Below are 20,264 nucleotides of genomic sequence, written 5' to 3'. Positions count from 1 at the left end.
CCGTTTTTTAATTACATTTATTATATTGATTTCAACTCAGTAATTCAATTTCATATATGACTTATTAATATATTTTAATAAAATAATAAAAAAATATTGCAATCATATAATAATTATAAACTTAAATATGTACTCAACAGTTTGGGTAGGATTTTCTAAGTAAAAATTATAAATTTTGACATGAGACTTTTATTATTATAATTTTTAAAAATTATTTAAATAAATTATCAACTAGTCTATAAAAAGCTAGGAGATAAGAAGTATGAATCACAATGTAATACCTCGGCAAACTCTTCCAATTTTTGTTCTTAACTATTGAAATTTCACTAGAACAATATTTTTTGAAGTATTTCAAACTTTAACCGGAATAAATTAATTCAACCCCACGTTCTTTTGTAACAGCCACTTAAAATTATCCAAGATCTCCACACATTAATAATACAATGACAATTTATTAATAACACCCTATTTATTAATAGGGTGAGCTCTCAACAGAACAAATAATACAATGACAACAATTTCCCACACCTAATATATAGATACATTGGGAGATTGAGGATAGAAATCAAAGCATGGGTTCTGTGTTGAAAACCCTGGTTGTGTCAGTATATGCATTGTTATTCTGGCAGCAAACAGCAAATGCTCAAGTACATAATAATAATAATCACAGCATTGTTACCACCAGCAAGAAGGTAGCTAGTAGGTGCAATTTTTTCAGGGGCAGATGGGTATATGATCCTACTTATCCTCCCTACCAATCTTCAAACTGTCCCTTGGTGAATCAACAATTTGATTGCCAGAAGTTTGGCAGACCTGATAAATCCTACCTCAAATATCGTTGGCAGCCCTTCTCCTGTAATATCCCAAGGTAAAACACACCCACATTGCCTACAAACAACTTACACATCGCTGGTCCGATTACTACCATATCACTAGTCTACCATGGACTTGTCGTTTGTAGCGAAATTTTAACGAGCATTTTGCTTTTGTAGCTAAAGCCTAAATGTGGAACTAACGAGTTTATTGCAGGTTTAATGGGCTGGTCTTCTTGGAGAGAATGAGGGGAAAGAAGATCATGTTTGTAGGAGACTCACTGAGTTTCAATATGTGGCAGTCTTTAGGTTGTATGATTTACACATCTGCACCAAGAACCAAGTATACAATTTTCACCACTGCCATACTCTCTGAACTTGTATTTGAGGTTAGTCAATTAATTTTTAGATCATCAGTAACAACACTAGTAATTCATTCACTGCAACTACTTTTGATGTTACTTTAACATATGCATTATTTACTTATTATACACTCCGCGCATGCTATGTTTATCTTTTTTCTTCCAACTTTTGTTTAAAGATAAAGTTTTTAGCATGTTAAAAGATAAAAGTACAAACTATTGGTCTAATTTTTACCAATGTGTGGATAAGTATAAGACTGTGGTAGGGATAAATGTTTGATAAAGTATAACTGTACATGTGTTAGGACTTGGAATATGAAGCTTTAGCCAAGCACATTTTTGGCACTTTCTTTGTTTTTACCCTGTTTTGCTCTGCTTCTCAAGAACCAGAAAGTTTGAATGAGGTGTTGAGCACTAGATGAGTTGTTCCACAGCAGGATCGCAAATTAAGCAAGAAAATGAGGGCACAATTATGATAATTTGCTTTGGAGAGCATTCAATAATGGAAAAATAAGGCCCAACTTTGAATTTTATGGTCTGAAAAGGACAAAGAAGATAAAACACCTTATAATGACTTCTGTCATTTTTGGGTAACAACCTAGCTATGGTAGTTGAAGTAGATCGAGTCCCAATTTATGGCTCATATTTTAGTTGCAGCACTTGAACATGTGTACACGGTCACTGGGGTCTGGAGTGCCTATATTTCGAAAGATTATTGTTTACTTCGTGTTACACGGTCCTGTGTCCAAGGTATTCAAAATTTTGTTTGATAAATATTCGAATATGGACCGAGAAAACTTCAAATCAAGTAATTTAAATGAGACCACAAATCTAAGTTGCGAGGGTCAATAGAATAAACAAATTTATTTCGTAGAAAATTAAGTTACGGATATTGTATATACTTGCAACGGTTAATTTCTTTCATTTATTTTCGGATGAGTTAGAGTTTATCAAGTTCGAACTTCTATCAAATGATACGAGATATCTATATTATTCACAGTTTCACAAGAATCGAAACATTTTCAAGTGTTTCTAATTTAAATTCAAAACTAATGACTTATCGATTAGGTTGTGGCAACTCGGGTTCTGAACATACATAATTTACCCATTACATTGGTGCAGTGGGTTGTGGTTGAACTTTTGTCTTCCCTCACAGGAAATCAAGAGTCCGATATTAATTAGAAAAAAATGAAGATAGAAACACGATTTTGGACTTAAAAGAATATCGATATCACTTGCGCAGAACTTAGCGCATTTAATCAACAAGTGATGACTATGCTAGAAACATTAGAATTGAATTCAAAATCATCCTAGAAATTGTGGAGCAATTCAAAATAGGATCTGAAATCACGCAATATAGCAATCACCTTGTCGGTAAGCAAATGCATCTGCAACTGCAAAACGACCCAAGACATAATAGTAGTCTATATAAGGGTTGGACCCACATCCCCGTGATTGTTGGGTTGGGCCATTTGCTACCGTGTGAGGAATCTGCTAGATTGAATTTACCATTTCCTCTAATTGCGGGCTGTTTGAAACTCCCGGAAAATCAAACATTACTGTTGCATCTTACATGTGCACAGCTGCATTAGCACAGTGACAGTAGGATTATTACTATCATTTACAAGTGACAATTGTTTCTTAAATCTTCTTATTATAGGATTATGGAATAAGGTTAATGTTGTATCATACAACACATCTTGTAGATATCGTAAGCACAAAGGTAGGTCGGGTGTTGAAACTCAACTCAATTCGAGCTGGCAAGGCATGGGTGGGAATGGACGTCTTGGTCTTTAATTCTTGGCATTGGTGGCTCCACACCGGAGGAACTCAACCGTAAGTCCTTTTTCGTATATCTCAGCACATATTTTATAAAATCTGGGGCTAGATTTCATTACCTCGAAAAACACACTTAATTTTTAAGACAACTAGTAAAACTAAAAATAAGTTACTAAATTTGTTTTACGAGATTTGCAAGGTTTTCAACCTATCCTGCTTCCTTAATTCCACTCCTTGAAGCAGATAATTTATGCATTTCAGCCAACAATTCAGCAGCCTATTGTAGAAAAGAAGTGGATCATCCTATGTGCTAATAGTCAATAGATTTGAATCTGAAAACTAGAAAATATGATTTATTTTCTACAATTATGGTATTTATATGGACAGATGGGATTATGTGCAAGATGGTAGAAAAACATACAAAGATATGAACACTTTGGTTGCATTCTACAAAGGATTGACAACTTGGGGCAGATGGGTGAATACATATGTTAATCCATCAAAAACCAAAGTATTCTTCCAAGGAATCTCTCCAACCCATTTCGAGTAAGCTCGTAACTTGATCCCAATCCTTTCTGTACTGGTATTATTTATGTCATTCAGGTCGACTCAATAGCAACACAATGTTTTGACAGGGGTAAGGATTGGGGTGCACCGATGAAATCATGTTCGCACGAGACACAACCATACTCACGTCTCAAGTACCCGGCTGGAAAACCAATGGCATCAGTTGTTCTAAACAAAGTATTGAGCAGGATTAAGAAACCTGTTTATTTACTTGACATTACATTATTGTCACAATATCGAAAAGATGCACACCCGACATATTATCGAGGAGGACACAGTGGGTTAGATTGCAGTCATTGGTGTCTTCCAGGATTGCCTGATACATGGAATCAGATTTTCTATGCTGCTCTCATTGGATGATAATATACATTGTAATGTGATTTAGAGAGAAGAATTTGTTTGGAGAATCCGAGATCATTTTTGTTGCTCAATAGTCTTCGAGTAGCAGATAATAGATTTTGTAAAGGAAATGAACATTCTTTTGGCAGAAAAGGATGCCTCCATGTTTTCCTTTAATTTAGATTTTGAAATAAGAATAATTGTTGATTAGTTATTTTTGATTATCGAATCTTATTCTTCTTACTAATACTCCCTCTTATTCACCAAAAGATATATGTTTAACGTTCAAAAAAGTATCCAAAATAGATATTAAATTATACGTGTCGTTGCTTGTGAAGGGTTGAGCATGTGTCCTATGAACGCCAGTGACGTTTTCTCTAAGAATTAATTGTACTTTACAATCCAATTAAAACAGTATATCTATTTGTAAAATACAGTTTGCAATCCTTAACTTTCACTATCAACTACAATATGCATCCATTGCGTTTATAAAATTGAAATTGAGATATTAATATTAATAACTAAAATTTCAAATTAATTAAAATATTTATTTTAATGTATTTTTTACATAAAAAAATTATAGCTATTTTTTATTAGTAATACTCTAAATTAATCATAATGCTAAATACTTAAAATATATTTATTAAGCAAAATATATATTTATATATATAATCATAAAGTTTCTTAATATATATATATTTTGAAATTTTAAAAATTATACTGAATAATAAAATAATTGACATTAAATTACGACAACAGATGGAACAATGTCAGATGAAAGCAACTCAAACAAGTATCCTGATCTCTGCATCATTCATATTCTCTTCACTGCAATCAACTTCGTATGCAGTATTGAGGCATAGCCATTCCCCAACGAAGGTATACTGTCAATTATTTTATTACTCAGTATAATTTTTAAAATTTCAAAATATAGATATATATTTACAAACTTTATGATTATATATATAAATATATATTTTGTTTAATAAATATATTTTAAGTATAAGCATTATGATTAATTTAGAATATTACTAATAGAAAATAGCTATAATTTTTTTCATGTAAAAAATGCATTAAAATAAATATTTTAATTAATTTAAAATTTTAGTTATTAATATTAACATCTCAATTTCAATTTTATAAATGCAAGGGATGCATATTGTAATTGATATTGAAAGTTAAGGGTTGCAAACTGTATTTTACAAATTAGGTATACTGTTTTGATTTTAAATGAAAGGTGGGAGTTGCAAAGTGCAATTAACTCTTTCTCTAATAACAAACAAGAATGAATGATATGCAACGAAGTCAACCCACGTAGGCTCAGAATTGCAACTAGAAAAACCAGTCATGGCTGGGCTAGAAAGAGCAAAGAGCAGCAGCTGTAGTGCGTTCTTCATTAACTTCAATAAAAGATTTTTAGAATATTTTTGAGACATAGTAAGGCTCAGGTGTAATTACTATCTCAGTCACTGCTACATCTTTTTTAAAGGGTAGGACAAGTCCTAGTTCCTTTAAAGCTTTTGACATTTCGATATCATACTTGAATTTGAATTTCGGAATCCAGAACCTGCGAACCTTGGCCAATCCAGTTCTGATCCTGCTTACTCTATCAATGCTGGCAGCCCATCAATTGCATCTGGGAGGAAGATGTACATGAAAAACGAACGTTGATCATTTGTATCTCGTTTATAAGGAAGGTTCAGCACTTTGAAACTATCATAAACACAGATACGCTGATCCTCAGAATTGGTAATAAAAGGAACCTTAATTGGACTCGTTTGTTAACGGGTGAATGAGGGATTCATTAGTGACGTTTACTGTAGCAAGAAGATAAGGTATGGTGGATAGCCTGCAAAAATAGTGTGAAACAGTATTTAACATGACATAAAGTTATGCAAGACTACATCTCATTATTGGGAAGCATTACTGGGAAGCATAAAGAGCTGTATCTTTGCACCTACTTTTATGTTATAAATAGAGTGTGTTATACCCCTTGTGATTTAAATTCCACGATATAGTAACAACAACATAATGAGTTATACCCCTGGTGATATTAACCGAGCAATTGGTAGGAAATGATTTGTGATGACAATTTTAGGTACTCGATGGATCCAAACGAACGTTACGCGGGAAGTTCAATAATCACGATGCAGAGGAAATGGGAATGGCGTGTTGGATGTCTCAATAGTTGTATGGGCCAATGTGTCCAGGAAGGAGTGCGAATACCAAAACAACGCTCCATACACATGCAGCGAGACACGCCTCATGAGCTGGAATTAGTATTATTTCGTGCTAGAGAGGAAGAGAATCGAATGAGGATGCGCTTAAACCGTAAAGACCTACAAAGAAGAAGTAATGAGTATGCTGAAGACGGCGACCTCCACACTACAATGATGTATCATCATTTCGCTATAGGTCCTGATTATGTTTCTGATTGTTTTTTGTCTGACGATGAGTAAGACAATTACTTATGCCAAGTAAATTTGTAAGACATAATTATTAATCACGAACTCCAGCATTTGCTTTTGTTGTAAATTTCAAGAATCTTATCTTCTCTTTCATATCTTCCAAATGGGACGAAAATAATAGATTTCCCTTTAACAAAAATCCTATCGGAAATCTCCATTGGATTCTATCAATAACGCATTCATATCCGAATTATCAAAATATTTAGCTATCTCTAGCCTACAGCTTCTATTCCTATTTATATGTGTCCTCATACATTGCATGTATTCAAAACATACTGCAACTCTAAATTCCTAAATCTTTAGGAAAATAATATCCTTCATACTTGTAGAACACTCCTCTGTTGAAAAAGGTATGCCAACATTCCATATATGTTTGTTTACATCTAAAATCTTGAATTTGGTTTCCTAACTGTTAATGTTGTCTTCAACGCAGGGAGATGGAAGGCCACGTGAACGTCAAATTTTTTTGGGGTGGAGTAGTTATTCGAGATGGTAGTAATATCAACTACTCTATCGATCCAAAAAAAATGATGTTTATTAGGTTTGGTACCACTTACGATGAGCTTCAAAGTGTCGTGTATAATTTAATGAACATTAGTTCGTATCAGTGGAATTTAAAATTGAGTTTAAAGTGTCCATATCTTGGTCTGTACAACCTAGTTGAAGGTTTTTATCAAATGAATATTTTAAGTGATGATGATGTTACACGCATGTTAAATGTTCCTGCCAAGTTGCTAAACGTTCAAGGAGATGTTTCTTTGTTCATCGAAACAGAAGAAATTGTTGTTGATGACCTGTACTCATTCCAGCATAATTTCGGGTCACAACCAACAACAACAACATACGGTGGTGATGTATAGCCACTGTGGTCAAATGTACTTTTTGATCAAGGTGTAGGGTATGGAGGGAGGAGTACTCAACATGGTGGAGGGTCTGGTAGGGGGGCTAGTGAACATGGTGGACGGTATGAAGGGGGTAGTAGTCAATATGTTGGAGGGTATGGAAGGGGGAGTATACAATATGATGGAGGCTATGGAAGGGGGAGTAGTCAATATGGTGCAGGGTATGGAGGGGGAGTAGTCAATATAGTGAGGGGTATGGAGGGGGGACTATTGAACATGATGGAGGTAATGGAGGGTGGAGTAGTCAATATGGTGGAGGGTATGGAGGGGGGACTACTGAACATGGTAGAGGGTATGGAGGGGAAAGCAGTCAATACAGTGGTGGGTTTCAAGGGGGCTAGTTATGAAAGTGATGTGGTGGGAGAGGTTCAGGTCAACGGTTAGCCCTGCTGGGAGATGGAGTTGTAGCCAATTCATCAAGTGAGGAGAATTTTCACCTTCACGATGATGACGACGAGGAATCTTCTACCACCGAAGATGATGAAGGACATTCAGAGAGAAATGAAGAAATTTCCAATACATTTCCGGTAGTTGGAGAAGAACATCATATTCCAAGGGTTCCATGGTTTCGCACAGAACAATACACTCCACCAATCATAGATAACCCTAATGATATATATGCTGATGAAGACCTCGACAAGGGGGAACTGGGTGAGGGAATGTGTTACCGTGACAAAACTACGCTCTTGGGAGCAGTGATGCGCGCACATATTAACACTGATCGTACATATAAAACTACAAGGAGTAACAAAGAACAGCTCATTGTACAGTGCCGGGCTGAGGGGTGTAACTGGAGGATGAGGGCTGCTTTTATGCATGATTCCGGGTACTGGCGGATTAATGTTAATAGAGAGGAATACAAATGCATGGTCGATCAGCCGTTACAAGATCACAAGAAGTTATCTGCAAGGATGATTGTGCAGCTTGTAAAACCACTTGTAAGTAAATCTTTAGCAAACGCCACTTATTAAAGCCGATTTTTTTTTGACATTTACTGTTTTATGTAAAACAGGTAATAGATACACCAGAAATTCCCATTAAAACCATTATACCGCTGATCAACAACGAGCACAACCACATAGTGGGGTACAAGAAAGCGTGGAGAGGGAAGTAAATAGCAATTGAGGAAGTGTATGGCAGTTGGGCTACAATTTACCAAGCTCTACCCATGTTCTTGGCAGCCATTATGAAGACAAATCTTGGAACCATTGCTAAGATCGATGTTGTCCCTCATGCTAAGGAGCGGGGCACATCTGTCTGCACGCGGATTTTTTGGTCTTTAAAGGCAATGATGGACGGGTGGCAACATGCACGTCCTGTGATTTCAATAGATGGGACATTCTTGAAAGGAAGATATAGGGGCAAGTTGTTTATTGCTATGAGTGTTGATTCGAACAACCACCCGTTCCCTCTCTGTTATGGCTTGGTTGATGAGGAGACGTACGAGAACTGGTCTTGGTTTTTGCAGCGTCTTCGAAGACATGTCTGTCGGCAACGGACCGGCGTCTGCATCATTTCTGACCGTGCAGCCAGCATTATCTCCGCCCTACGAGACCCTCAAAACAGTTTGGCTGAGCCACTCGGCATCCATAGGTTCTGTCTCCTCCATGTAAGGAGTAACTTTTGCAGTCATCACCCAGGTGGTGAACTAAAAAAATTAATATGGAAAGCTGGAAGAACCACACAAGTCTCAAAGCACGACGCATATATGTCAAGGATTGGTGAAATTTCCCCCACCGCCCTACAATATCTTGCTACAAAACCCGTGGAGAGGTGGACATTTTACCACGATAGTGGTGTTCGCTACGGTCAAACAACCACAAACATGCTTGAGGGCTTCAACGGCAACATAAGGAGGGCTCGTTTTCTTCCAGTAACAGCAATGATGGAGTACCTCTTCTACAAGGTGATCACAATTGTAGATAAATATCGAAACATAGTGGATGACTTTCTACAAGAGGGGCAACAATTATGTGCACGTTCCGCCGCTATGTTAGCAAAAATTCGGAGGAAGACAACAGGACATACGGTTATTACTTTCCATCGTCTTCGCGGGATTATGAAAATACTAACACATCAGTACACAACTGCTAAGTGGACGGTAAAGGGAGGTAAAACCCAGGTTGTCAACCTCAATGACCGTACGTGCACCTGTGGAAAATGGTCGACCCATCACATGTTGTGCTCCCATGCAATGGCAGGTTGTATAACACATGGATTGAGTTGGGAGCATTTTATCGAACATTTCCATAAGAATCAAACAGTGCAGGACTTGTACAGGCCAATAATTTATCCGTTGGAACCAACTGAATACTGGAACTACGACTTACCCGTACCTTGGCAGGGGTATGGAAAGTTAGTGCCTGAAGAGTCCTTGAAAAAACTCAAGAAAAAACGCGGGGATAAGGGACAATCGGTGCGGATCCGAACGGAGATTAATGGTCTGCGGTCTGGAAAGAAATGTAGTTTATGTAACCAAGAAGGTCACACCAAGCATAGTAAGAAATGACCAGGGCGCCCACAGTGAAACACGCGATCTTATTGTCAAACATATGTACTACTGCTATTACAAGCAGTCTACTTGTAATATGGTTTCGTTTCCTTATTTTCCATTTCATTATTTACTTGTTCTATCATAATATTTTGATTTCCAATGCTCATTGCACATTCATTTTATAAAACAGTTAACGTTTTTACATTTAACGCTATGACACCCTCTCTCCAATAAATAAAATTTATTATTTAATCATACAGACTCAAAAAAATTTTACATACCTACCAAATAATAGAAAAATGGACCTAAACAAATTACGCACTCGCCGCTAAATACACCATTTTCAAAGCTACAAAAGTTTTGGTCATATAAATTTTTAATTCAAAAATAAATTTTTCCCAAAATATTAATTTACATTACAACACAACAAAAAAATTTGGAACCCAAAAAATCTACGATTATTTACATACGCCTGTGCCAAAACATGCTCTCACCTAAATATTTGGAACTCACATTGCACGACACCCTTTTTGGAGCTAGAAAAGTCTTATTTATACGGTTTTTTATTTAAATTAAAAATTACACACATAAAATAGGTTTATGTTACAAGCCCACAAAAAAAATTACTGAAAAGATTTTTCATTTTTTTAATATGATAGTCCAAAAATAGCCCTTCATCTTATTTAATCCGTTCAAAACAAAACAATGCCATGTGCTTATTCCTCGCAGGAAAAAAAAATAATATAATCCCCCAGAACACCACTTGCTCTGGGTGTCAGGTGAGTTTCCACGAAAGTACAGACGTTCTATACCACTTTTGGAATTTTTTGAACATATATACCAAAAACATGAACTTTTTCTTTCTCTGTACCATAAAAGGGACGGAGCCGGTGAATGAGTGTTGAATGAATCTAGGCCATTCTATTGGTCAGACCGTTTGTGTTATATTTTCTATCAGCGGGACGAGGGAACAAGATTACAAGACTGCTGGACAACCACTGCTCCCAAAAACTTTACTCGTTCATAAACTGACACGTAAGTACTAGGGCTGCACGTGGATGGCTGAGTTGGTTTTACCCTTTTAACGATCCAATTCATTTATGACGGGTTATAAAAATTTCAACCCATTAATCTTGAAAAAATAAAAAATTAAACCCTACTAATTGTTTTACGGATTGAGTTGTTTAGGGTTGGGTTGATCGGGTTGTAAAAAAAAAATTTTGTCACAATTATATTATTAGAAGTTTATGATGCATAACTTTTAGAATAAATATATTTAGAAAATAAATTCACCGGCGCATATAAGATAATTAAAATTAGTTGAACTATATAGAAAAAAAATCTACAATTAATGGAGTCCATTAATGTCTCCAACAGTCCAATTCCAAAATCCAAACTCAATAGCAGCACAAGCACGGAACACTCTAACATAAGTTATAATTAGCTAAAAGTTTTGGGTTTCTATTCGTTATCTTATAGTGTCAAGTAACATGACAAGAATATAAATAAATAAGTTATTTCTACAAAAATGCGCAAAAAATCTCTACAATGATATCTTATAACTTATGTCCGAATAATATATGACTTTAAATAAATACTTTTATTTAAAGAAAAAGAAGTGTAGTTGAAATTGTTTGTCATGTAGGCAGTAAGGTAATCAAATGATCTACCTTGTAACTTTTACGGTTAATATCATATACTATATATATGTTATACAACGAATATTTGGCTAACCAAATCTACATTTTAAAAGGGCGGTAATGACCAAGTGATTCAATGCATGAATTATTGGACTATGTAATAATTTGGACTATAATCACATAAATTAGTGTGTATATATATATACACATATATATAACCAGGTTAGTTTGGGTTAAGATTTTAAATATTCCCAACCCATTATAAACGGCACAATCAAAAAATCAACCGAATTAACTAACGGTTTTGGATGATTCGGTTTGGTCGGCCAAATTTAGGGTTAAGTTGGGTCGGTTATAACGGGTTGGATAACTATGACTACCAAGTACCCACGTCCCAAGTTATTATATATTATTATGTGAGCTATGATAAATCCAATTTTAAGTTTACCTTGGTTCACGTGGTTTGCAGACTATTATGTGAACCCGTAGGGTTTACCCTGTGCACACCCGAAGGATAGCTGTTGCGGGTTAAATACGATAAAAAAATCCAATTTTTTGCTTTTTAATCCAAACCTAAGCACGAGCTCGAAATTAAAAATAATATTATAAATTTATTATTTGCATAAAATTAAATCTCATAATCCGTGTAAAATATAGATCGAAATCCTATAAATAAATGCTATTAAAATATATAGTTAAAAAATCGAAGTTATGTGTAATTTTCACATTTCACCTTATAATTTCAGTTATACACTTAGTTATTGCTTATATAAATTTAAGATGTTAACTTTTACTAATACAATTATTTAAAAATAAATTGAGGCTTGAATGTATATAAAAAATGAAGTGAAAACAAAGTTTATAGAGAGTATAAATTAATTTGTGTTAAGTTGAGATTTAATTACATTAAATTTTAAAAATTGTTTGTATAATTTTACAAGTACCCAGATTTGGGACTTCCTGTATTTTAAAAAATATAGTTTCGCTTATTAGTATATATATAGTTGATAACCCGTGCGAAATACGCGTCCAAAATTAAAAATATCAAATTAGTATTTGTAAATAATAGAATTCATAATTTGTGCGAAACACCAATTGAAATCAATATATTGATATCAGATATTAAATTAGTACTTGTAAAAAATAGTTATGTAGTTAAAAGGAACCGAATCAGTTATGAAATTTACCACTATAATTCTAATTTTGCATTATTTTACTTGAGAACAAAGGTGGAGGCTAATGCTCTAACTTCTTATCTTGCTGAGTATGGAGCTTACCATTGGAAGCAAATGGTGATAATCGAGGAAGACTTTGATAGGATTGAGGAATTATGGTACTTGGATATGGGGCTGGGTAGTGTTGATCAGCGATTCAGAACTGTTAAGCAGAGGAAATTGAGCCTGCTTTGCTGCAAGAGAAGGTGGATGATCCTGATCAAGATAACAATGATTTTGATGGTGCTCCAAATCAGGTCAGGTCCTGGGCATGCATGCTAATGGAATAGTAAATGGTGAAGCTGTTCTTGGTGGTGAAGAGGGTGAGGAGTTTAATAACTTGGAAGTTGTTATTGGTCTTCCGGCTGCAGTTGCTGGTGCTGCAGTTGCCAGTGGTGGAGTTGGGGAAGCTCAGGATGTTCCGGAGGAGGAAGCTGCCATGAAATTTTAATCTTGGAAGATGAAGAGTTGCAGTAGACTGTTTGGACCTCCATTCAGTTTTTTAGTTTTAATATTAGTATGGCTAAGTTAAGTATTTTGTTTTGAGTATTATTATTAGTAGTTGGTTGATGATTAAGACTTGGATTACGAAGCCCATTTTTCGATTGGGCTTTTATGTAATGGTGGTTGGGTGGGGTTTGTCCCTCTTATAATATATTGCTTTTCAAAAACAAAATTCAAAGAAAATAAATTTAACAAAATAATAGAAGTCGATTTTTATTTATAGAGAAGTCAACTTATATCTTATATCAGGTGAGTAACAAAATTTGGTATTTTGGTATTTGGTACTTTTGTTACTAAATTATATATGATATCGCTTATTAATAAAACTAGTAGATAACCCGTGCAAAGCACGGACCGAGATCAAAATATCAATATTTAATAATGATTATAAAATTTTATTTTAATTTTTTTACTAAAATATATAATAAATAAAATTGTACGATTATTGCAATTTTTATTTTTAAATTATATGTAGTTTTCATTAATTCAAATCTTATTATAACAACAAACTCAACGTTATTATGTATCCATTGTTCAAAAAGACATAACTAATATTTTACATCAAAACTTTAGTCCCGACACGATTGATGGATAATTTAACAAAAAATTAAATCAACAACACTAAGTAATTGCATATTAAATTTCTTATTGTTAGCTGAATTTGTGTTTTTATATAGTTTGTAATTGCATAATTTTTTCTGATAAAATATTCATTATGCATGTATAAATTTGTAATTGGTTCTAAAATAGCATTATGTAGGTATGAACCGAAAAGAGGTGAGACCAAAAGTTCGTAAAACCGAAAAGAGGTGAGACCAAAGTACCCCTTAAAAATATTTTCCTTATTAATTAATAATTACACTGTTTAAAGGATTCCATTTTATTATTTTAATCAAAATTAAAAAAGAATTCTACGAAAAATATAAATATCGTAATTTTATATGATTCCAATCTATATTTTGTTAAAAAACAACATAGAACTCTACATGAAAGAGAACTATAGGGGTGAAACCAAAATACAGCGTAACCGTACTAAGATAAAATCAAGTACCCTATCAAGAAATAATTTGGAGTTCTACGAAAATAGAATTGTAATCATATTACGGTTTGAACAATTTTATTATTTTTTAGTGGTGAAACCAAAATACAATTTTTTATAATATTCATACCATTTTATTAAAATGGAATTCTACCAACAAATTAAAAAATTCTAAATTAAAAAATTTCAATTTAAACACATGGCCTATTTACTTGGTCGTGGCTTATATTTCTCGGAACCTATTTAGTTGAACCAATTTATGAACTTCTTTATTTTAAAATATAATTAAAAATATGATTCAAACCTATAAAAATAATAAAAAATTATGGCTTATAAAAAATTAAAAATGAGTAAAAATACTACATATACAATTATAAGTCATATAGGAATAAAAAGGGATAAAAATAATATATTTGGAGTTATAAAATGTGAAACCAAAAGGTGGTCGAACTAAAAAATAAATGAATATGTTTCGTTTATTAGTAAAGAAAAACGGGTAAAAATAATACATATAGAATTATAAGTCATATAAGAATCAAAAAGAATAAAAATATTACACCTAGAGTTACATCATGAATCATAAAAACAAAAAAATAAAAGGTGATAGAACAAAAAATAAGTGAAAACAAAGTATCACTTAAAAAAATTTATTAATAAAGAAAAACGGGTAAAAATACTATATATATATATATATAGAATTATAAGTCATATAGGAATCAAAAAAAAAATAATAATACAATTAAAGTTAGAGTTATAACATGAATCATGAAAAGTGAACGCGGTCTTCCAACGCCTTCCACCACTTGCACTTGGTGGTATCCCGACTTTAAGTCTATCTTGGTGAAGTAACGGGCTCCCTTAACTAGTCAAATGGGAATCAGACATCTATCCTCGGCACTAGGCAAAGGATAGCGATTCTTTACTGTGATCAAGATGGTGGTACCAAAAAATAAGTGAAACCAAATATCACTTGAAAGGAGGTTTCGCTTATTAACAAAGGTTATTAAAGTATATCTATTCGAAACTTTAAAATTTTATTCAAGACATATTTTATTATACTATTATATATTACTTTTTATTACAAAATATTTATTCATCAATTTACACTACCAGAATTATATTTTGGCTGGTCTATGCATATTACCAAAATTTAAAATTATAATAAAACATATGTAGTTTCATGTTATTAACAGTAATTATATAATTAATTGTTAAATAGTTTTGGTCAATCCCCAATATCACATATATGGTAAAAATTGATGGATAATAACTTTTATAAAATAATAACGGGGTCGTGTAGGATCTCAAATTATAGATTCAACATATAATCCAACCTACGTATTTTGGACAAATTCGTTCAAAATTTTGGGAAGTCAGCATTACTCTTATCTGAAAAATCCAAGCTCTACCGATATGAAGTTGACCAGATATGTTGTAATTGTTACACGTTGCACTTACACATGGCATGGCACAATGACACGTAGTTGAAATCCGCGCAAGTTACCTGATGAGTCACTACCAAAGGCCTTGAAATTATGGCACGTAGCACCAGAGCAAACATCACTTGTCTACCCACTGCACTCTCTCTTCTCTCTATCTAAAACTGCCTTTCAGTCCTATGTTCTTATAAGCCTACCTTCAAGTTCGATCCATCAGACCATCACACAAGGAGAAAAAATTTACATTAACAAATATAATCTGTATTTGCACTTGTGTTTGTTAGTTGGATAAGTTAGCTATGGCTACACATGATCGAGCAACAAGAGAAAAGACTAGTAGTGACAAGGAAAGAGTTCCTGATATGAGCAGCCAATTTGAATCTCTCACCGTGTCACCGGATGAACAACCCGAGACAGAAACAGCACAAAATGTTGGTAAATTTGACATGCAAGGGGAGGAAGCAGATGCTGCTGATACTGCACGCTACAGACAAGCGGCGCAACAGACTTCTATTGATGCTTTAAGGGCTGCAGAGGAGAGGTACAACAAGGCTAAAGATGCTTTGAAGCAAGGAGCTGAAAAGACATCTCAGTATGCTACAGAGAAAGGTGCTGAAGCGAAAGATAGCCTTGCCGAGAAGACGGTTGGAGCAAAGGATACGGTGGCAGAGACTGGGAAAGGTACGGCGGGATATGTGGGGAGTGTTGCTACAACTGTCAAGGACAAGGCTGTTGTGGCTGGATGGGGAGCGGGGGAATACACTGCAGAGAAACTTGCGGATGCGACGAAAGCTGTGGCGAATGTTACTGCTGGTGCTGCCGGGTATGTGGGGGAGACGGCTGTCGCTGCTAAGGATAAAGTGGGGAGTGTAGGAGTGAGTGCCAAGGATTATGCTGCTCAGAAGTTGGCTGCTGCGAAGGATACTGTTGTAGCTACTCAGGAAAGTGCAAAGGAATATGCTGCTAGGAAGAGGGCTGAGGCTGAGAGAGAGATGCTGGCCAAGCAATCTAGGGTAAATTTCCTCAAACTTTTTGTTTTTTGGATTATCAGTCAATTGGATAAGCAGATTGGAGAAGTGTGCCAATGTCTGCCACATACGATTGACATGAATTCTATATAAATAAGGCATGAACACGACTTCAATTGTAAGGCTTGTCTATAAAAAAATGTTTTTCTAAAATTCCCTTTTATTGAACTCAGAACTTGGTAAATTGAAGGATTTGACGTGGTCTACAAGAGAGCCATGGACTAGATTAACCAAAAAAAAGAAGTTACTTAAAAAATGGAAAGAATATTTGAGATTACAACTGCTGCAGGCTGCAGTTGTGTATGTAATGAAAGTATTGTAACAAGTTATTGTTGTGTCCAGGAGGAGCAGTGGAGTGATGATAGAGCAGAACGGCAAACATCTGAAGCTGCAAAAGAAACAATCTCAAAACCAGTTGAGGAGGGACACCAAGGAGGTGCCACTGAGGCTCAAGGAGAAGGAGTACTACATGCCATTGGCGAAACTGTAGTTGAAATTGGGCAGACAACCAAGGAACTTCTAGTTGGCAAAGGACAGACTCAATCTACAGCCAAAGAGTCGGCTGATATTAACAAGTAGATGCATGCTTGGCATATGATTATTATATAATAAAGTTGTACAAATTGGTTTTTGCTGGGAATATGCTAGTGTAATGGTGGTGGAAGGGGGAATGTTATGTTTGTGTATGAACGAGTTTATTAGCAAACTGGATGTTGAGTTTGGAGTCATATTAAACCCTTTGGTGTACAGTACTTGTTTCGGTTTGTTTTGTACAATGCGTGTAATATGTATTTGGTACCTGCTGGTTTTAGTGTTGTTATTTCTCGGGAATATAGACTCTCTTATTGAGTTAGTTTGTTACTCCTTGTTTACGTACAAGCTTACATATAAGCAATGGAGTTGGGACTAAACTCCAGTCGTTTGGTATTTCTCAAGGGACGCCACAAAAACAATAAATTAACCAAATCCCATTACTACAGGACTCGTAGTTTCACGCAGATTATCGCGTTCTTAAATCATTTATTCGAAATGAAAACAAGCGATCCACAGCTTGAAATGTCGGCGAGCGTACAACAAAGTGAATCCATCATAACCGCCGTACTTTTGTTTAAAGCTACAACAAAATCAATACTCAGCATCAACCTTGTATTAAAAAAACCTACGACAATATGGAAGTAAAAACTTTCATAAACTTTCGGTGTTAACAACTTAAAGCTTTATAATAAATACTAACCTATAACCTGCCATACACGGGCTACGTTAAAAATAGATATTGTTTTATATTAAATATTGTTTATTGTGAATTTTTTGAATTTGTATACTGTTTTGTTTTATCTTTAATTTTATTTTTTAAAGAAAGAGCTTTTTATATTTTTTTGGTCTTAGTTTTTATAATTTGTAAGCTTTTAAAGTGAGGATTATTACAAATCTATCTGTACTATATATTATAATAATCGGAATGAGCTATAATTTGGTATACCCCTATCTTGGTTGGTTCGATATAATTTGGTATACCCTTATTTTGACATTGAATTAGAACAAAATAGTATATAATATTTATCCGGGCTAGACTAAGATAATACTGAATCGAGCCAAAATAAAATTAAAAGCAATTAATTCATAAAAATATCATGCAGCGCCCGGATTGTAAGCGAATATTTTTTTAAACTGCAGAGTTCCATAAACCGACGATAATATTTTTTAGATAACTAAGTCATTCAAATAGTTTAAAAATAAATACATATATATATATATTATCCGATTAAAGAATAAATGGACAAAACTCTCAATTTTTATAATTTTTTAGTTCGTGTTTTCGTAACTTTGGCATCTATTATATAATGTGTGACTCTTATTTAGTACCACTCAGTGTTTGTTTTGCACTGTACCATGTTTGCTGGCTTGGCAGTTCGTATTTTGGTAACTTTGGTCTCTCTTATATAATATCGAACTGTTTTGCAGTGTACTGTGTTTATTTGCTCGACTAAAATTTTAAATTCTAATTGTGTTGCTTAGGGTTTGTAGTGTAACGTGTTTGCTTAATCGGCTAATTTTTTAATTTCTAATTTGGTGTGCGCGGGTGGGAGACTATTAGCTAGGAGTTATGTTTTCGTAGAATAAGTGTTTGTTGTGAATATGTTGTGTATTTGATGATCACTTAAACAAAACATCTAAGTAGATTTTACTTAGTGAAATAATGTAGCACTCGACGGATAAGAATTATAGTCCCGACGGATAACTCATTATAGTCCCGACGGATGATTAACTTATTATCCATCGAGTGAGTAGCTTATGTAATAATAAGTTTGTAACACAGTGATGTATGCACCTTTGTATAGAATCTGTAGTAGCATATAAGTCATGTTGACTTTAACTAGATATGCAGAATAAGTTGATTATTTGTACATAAGTAATGTCTTGTAATTCTGTATAAGTGAAATGAAGTCAAGTGCCAAAATAGCTACCGACGGATGATTAACAAAGCCTTCGACGGATGATCAAATGACTATCAACGGATGTTTAATATAGCAGTCGACGGATGATCAATTAAGTCATCGACGGATGATCTGAAAGTCGACGGATGATCATATCAAGAACTAAAACATCAGTTGAACAGTGAAAGCTGACACACAGCCGTCGAGTTGGATACAAACACATTGTGGAAGCCCATTAACTGGGTAATAGAGGACGAAAAGCAGCAAAGATTAAGACTGTTAGATTTTATATTTGTTCAGTCTTTTTGACTTTGTAATCTTGGTATTATATAAACCAAGAGAGTAGCAAATAGAAATAACTGAGATAACTGAGAGAAACTCAAAAATAGAGAAATCTTTGTAAGCATAATCTTTAGCATTTCCTATATTCTCAGTAGTTCTATTTTGTAAGCAGCTGTGAGCATTTCTGCACACAGAGTCCTCTCGATATATTATATATATCTCTGGTGGAATTGTTTAAATCCACCAGAAAGTTTTTAAAGACTCTTGTTTTTAATTACTTGTGTTTTGATTCATTTATGTTTATATTCCGCATTGTGCTAATCAAACAAATATATCAATAATCGAGTTGAACATTTTTATTTCAAGAAAAAGGTTCAAGAATTCCATTCAACCCCCCTTCTGTAATTCTTGCTACATTGTTAAGGGACTAACAATTGGTATCAGAGCAAGCTCTTAATCAACAAAGAGTTTAAAGATAAAAACAATTCAGCAAGATGAACAAGAAAGATGTTGGAGTCAAGATTCCTTTTCTTGATAAAGATAATTACCATCATTGGAAGGTAAAGATGCATCTTCATATGTTTTCTCAAGATGAGGCCTATGTGGACTACATAGAAAGAGGCCCTCATGTTCCAATGAGAGCTGCAACAGGAAATGAGCCATCTGTTCCAAAGCCAAGGCATGAATGGTCTGATCTTGACATTGAACAAGTCAGGAAAGATAAAAAGGCCATGAACATTCTGTTCAATGGTGTTGATGCAGATATGTTTGACAACATCATCAACTGCAAGACTGCCAAGGAAGTTTGGGACACAATACAGATAATCTATGATGGTACTCAGCAAGTAAGAGAATATAAAATACAGCTCCTGATTCAGCAATATGAGCATTTTCACAATGAAGAAAGTGAGTCACTCACTGACATTTTTAGTAGATTCCAAAACTACTAAATGCTCTTAA

At 34.3% G+C, this 20,264-nt stretch overlaps 3 protein-coding genes across 3 annotated transcripts; all 3 read left to right on the top strand.

Annotated features, from left to right (window-relative positions):
- The first annotated feature begins 415 nt into the window (after window positions 1-415).
- On the top strand, window positions 416-4,083 carry LOC141698635 (protein trichome birefringence-like 39). The gene is made up of 5 exons (XM_074503408.1): window positions 416-868; window positions 1,030-1,201; window positions 2,835-3,010; window positions 3,341-3,499; window positions 3,589-4,083. Exons 1-5 carry the CDS (start codon window positions 573-575, stop codon window positions 3,878-3,880), a joined length of 1,095 nt encoding a protein of 364 aa, XP_074359509.1. The 5' UTR covers window positions 416-572; the 3' UTR covers window positions 3,881-4,083.
- Window positions 4,084-8,397: 4,314 nt separating this feature from the next.
- Window positions 8,398-9,738, top strand: LOC141695386 (uncharacterized). Its single transcript, XM_074499634.1, has one exon. The coding sequence runs from the start codon at window positions 8,398-8,400 to the stop codon at window positions 9,736-9,738; it is 1,341 nt and encodes a 446-aa protein (XP_074355735.1).
- A 5,988-nt stretch (window positions 9,739-15,726) lies between these two features.
- On the top strand, window positions 15,727-17,449 carry LOC141695179 (uncharacterized). Its single transcript, XM_074499442.1, has 2 exons — window positions 15,727-16,572; window positions 16,930-17,449. Exons 1-2 carry the CDS (start codon window positions 15,859-15,861, stop codon window positions 17,164-17,166), a joined length of 951 nt encoding a protein of 316 aa, XP_074355543.1. The 5' UTR covers window positions 15,727-15,858; the 3' UTR covers window positions 17,167-17,449.
- Window positions 17,450-20,264: the final 2,815 nt, after the last annotated feature.

This window comes from Apium graveolens, chromosome 11 (assembly GCF_009905375.1).
Source record: "Apium graveolens cultivar Ventura chromosome 11, ASM990537v1, whole genome shotgun sequence".
NCBI classification, from domain to species: domain Eukaryota; kingdom Viridiplantae; phylum Streptophyta; class Magnoliopsida; order Apiales; family Apiaceae; genus Apium; species Apium graveolens.
This window is presented reverse-complemented; position numbering and strand designations above follow the sequence as displayed.

Bases quoted from the DNA above. Each gene is read 5' to 3' on its own strand.
- LOC141698635 (XM_074503408.1), top strand. From the start codon at position 573: ATGGGTTCTGTGTTGAAAACCCTGGTTGTGTCAGTATATGCATTGTTA. The intron at 869-1,029 runs GTAAAACACACC...AGTTTATTGCAG, and splicing joins TTCTCCTGTAATATCCCAAG to GTTTAATGGGCTGGTCTTCT. The intron at 3,500-3,588 runs GTAAGCTCGTAA...ATGTTTTGACAG, and splicing joins ATCTCTCCAACCCATTTCGA to GGGTAAGGATTGGGGTGCAC.
- LOC141695386 (XM_074499634.1), top strand. From the start codon at position 8,398: ATGTTCTTGGCAGCCATTATGAAGACAAATCTTGGAACCATTGCTAAG.
- LOC141695179 (XM_074499442.1), top strand. From the start codon at position 15,859: ATGGCTACACATGATCGAGCAACAAGAGAAAAGACTAGTAGTGACAAG. The intron at 16,573-16,929 runs GTAAATTTCCTC...TGTTGTGTCCAG, and splicing joins TGCTGGCCAAGCAATCTAGG to GAGGAGCAGTGGAGTGATGA.